The sequence below is a fragment of the Dendropsophus ebraccatus genome, chromosome 13 (genome assembly GCF_027789765.1).
Source record: "Dendropsophus ebraccatus isolate aDenEbr1 chromosome 13, aDenEbr1.pat, whole genome shotgun sequence".
NCBI lineage: Eukaryota > Metazoa > Chordata > Amphibia > Anura > Hylidae > Dendropsophus > Dendropsophus ebraccatus.
This window is the reverse complement of record NC_091466.1, coordinates 81,663,040-81,665,387: the sequence shown is the minus strand read 5'-3', so window position 1 is coordinate 81,665,387 and position 2,348 is coordinate 81,663,040. Positions and strand designations below refer to the sequence as shown.

General features: G+C 53.0%; 1 protein-coding gene across 1 annotated transcript in view; it reads left to right on the top strand.

Moving 5' to 3' along the window:
* The first annotated feature begins 501 nt into the window (after positions 1 to 501).
* SPTLC2 (serine palmitoyltransferase long chain base subunit 2) overlaps positions 502 to 2,348 on the top strand; it is a 13,924-nt gene continuing 12,077 nt past the window's right edge. Inside the window, exon 1 of the mRNA XM_069951406.1 lies at positions 502 to 648. Within this exon, the coding sequence (XP_069807507.1) occupies positions 534 to 648 (115 nt within the window). The 5' untranslated portion in view covers positions 502 to 533. The remainder of the gene's footprint in view (positions 649 to 2,348) is intronic.

Sequence of the window (2,348 nt, the reverse complement as noted above, 5' to 3'; positions counted from 1 at the left end):
TCCCCCCCCCCCCCCCCCCCCGGGTGCTGTGTCTGCGCTCCCCCCCAACCCCTCCCCCCCCTCACCCCCGGTGCTGTGTCTGTGCTCCCCCCACCACAGTGCTGTGTGTGCGCTCCCCCCCCCTCGGTGCTGTGTCTGCGCTCCCCCGCCCCCGGTGCCGTGTGTGCGCTCCCCCCCCCCCCTCGGTGCCGTGTGTGCGCTCCCCCGCCCCCGGTGCCGTGTGTGCGCTCCCCCCCCCCCCCCCCTCGGTGCTGTGTCTGCGCTCCCCCCCAACCCCTCCCCCCCCCCACCCCGGTGCTGTGTCTGCGCTCCCCCCCAACCCCTCCCCCCCCCCCCGGTGCTGTGTCTGTGCTCCCCCCACCGCAGTGCTGTGTGTGCGCTCCCCCCCCCCTCGGTGCTGTGTGTGCGCTCCCCCCTCGGTGTGCACATCCCCCCACCCCTGTGCCGTGTGTGCGCTCACCCTGACCCAGCATAATGGTTTCTGTGATGTCACTCTCAGGTTCACCGGACGGGTCATTAGGGGCGTCATTAACATGGGCTCCTATAACTATCTGGGCTTTGCACGGAACAGCGGAGTGTGCGCTGAGGCGGCAGCCGGAATACTGCAGCGGTACGGGGGAGGAGTGTGCAGCACACGGCAGGAGATGGGTGAGTGGTTACACTGTGCTGCCCCACCTGCAGGGAAAGGGGGACATGATGGAACCTTTATATATGTTACAGGAGGAAGAAGGGAAAGGGAGGACATGATGGAACCTTTATATATGTTACAGGAGGAAGAAGGGAAAGGGAGGACATGATGGGAACCTTTATATATGTTACAGGAGGAAGAAGGGGAAGGAGGACATGATGGAAACCTTTATATATGTTACAGGAGGAAGAAGGGAAAGGAGGGACATGATGGAAACCTTTATATATGTTACAGGAGGAAGAAGGGAAAGGGAGGACAGGATGGAAACCTTTATATATGTTACAGGAGGAAGAAGGGAAAGGGAGGACATGATGGAACCTTTATATATGTTACAGGAGGAAGAAGGGAAAGGAGGGACATGATGGAAACCTTTATATATGTTACAGGAGGGAAGAAGGGAAAGGGAGGACATGATGGAAACCTTTATATATGTTACAGGAGGAAGAAGGGAAAGGGAGGACATGATGGAACCTTTATATATGTTACAGGAGGAAGAAGGGAAAGGGAGGACATGATGGAAACCTTTATATATGTTACAGGAGGAAGAAGGGAAAGGGGGGACATGATGGAAACCTTTATATATGTTACAGGAGGAAGAAGGGGAAGGAGGACATGATGGAAACCTTTATATATGTTACAGGAGGAAGAAGGGAAAGGGGGGACATGATTGAAACCTTTATATATGTTAAAGGAGGAAGAAGGGAAAGGGAGGATATGATGGAACCTTTATATATGTTACAGGAGGAAGAAGGGAAAGGGGGGACATGATGGAAACCTTTATATATGTTACAGGAGGAAGAAGGGAAAGGGGGACATGATGGAAACCTTTATATATGTTACAGGAGGAAGAAGGGAAAAGAGGGACATGATGGAAACCTTTATATATGTTATAGGGGGAAGAAGGGAAAGGGAGGACATGATGGAAACCTTCATATATGTTACAGGAGGAAGAAGGGAAAGGGGGAACATGATGGAAACCTTTATATATGTTACAGGAGGAAGAAGGGAAAGGGGATGACATTATGGAACCTTTGTATATATTACAGGAGGAAGAAGGGAAAGGGAGGACAGGATGGAAACCTTTATATATGTTACAGGAGGAAGAAGGGAAAGGGAGGACATGATGGAAACCTTTATATATGTTACAGGAGGAAGAAGGGAAAGGGAGGACATGATGGAAACCTTTATATATGTTACAGGAGGGAAGAAGGGAAAGGGAGGACATGATGGAAACCGTTATATATGTTACAGGAGGAAGAAGGGAAAGGGGAGGACATGATGGAAACCTTTATATATGTTACAGGAGGGAAGAAGGGAAAGGAGGGACATGACTCTCAGTGGGGTCTTCTCTATCTCTCTGCAGGGGGACGCTCTCTCAGCGGGCTCTTCTCGCGCTCTCTCTTTAGGGGGGCGCTCTCTGTGGGCTCTTGCGCTCTCTCGCTTTCTTTGCAGGGGGGCGCTCTCTCATCGGGCTCTTCTCGCTCTCTCTCTTTCTGCAGGGGGGGCACTCTCAGCGGGCTCTTCTAGCTCTCTTTCTGCAGGGAGGCGCTCTCTCAGTGGGCTTTTTTCTCTCTCTTTCTCTGCAGGGGGGGCGCTCTCTCTCTTTCTCTGCAAGGGGGCACTCTCTCTTTCTCTGCAGGGGGGGCGCTTTCTCAGCGGG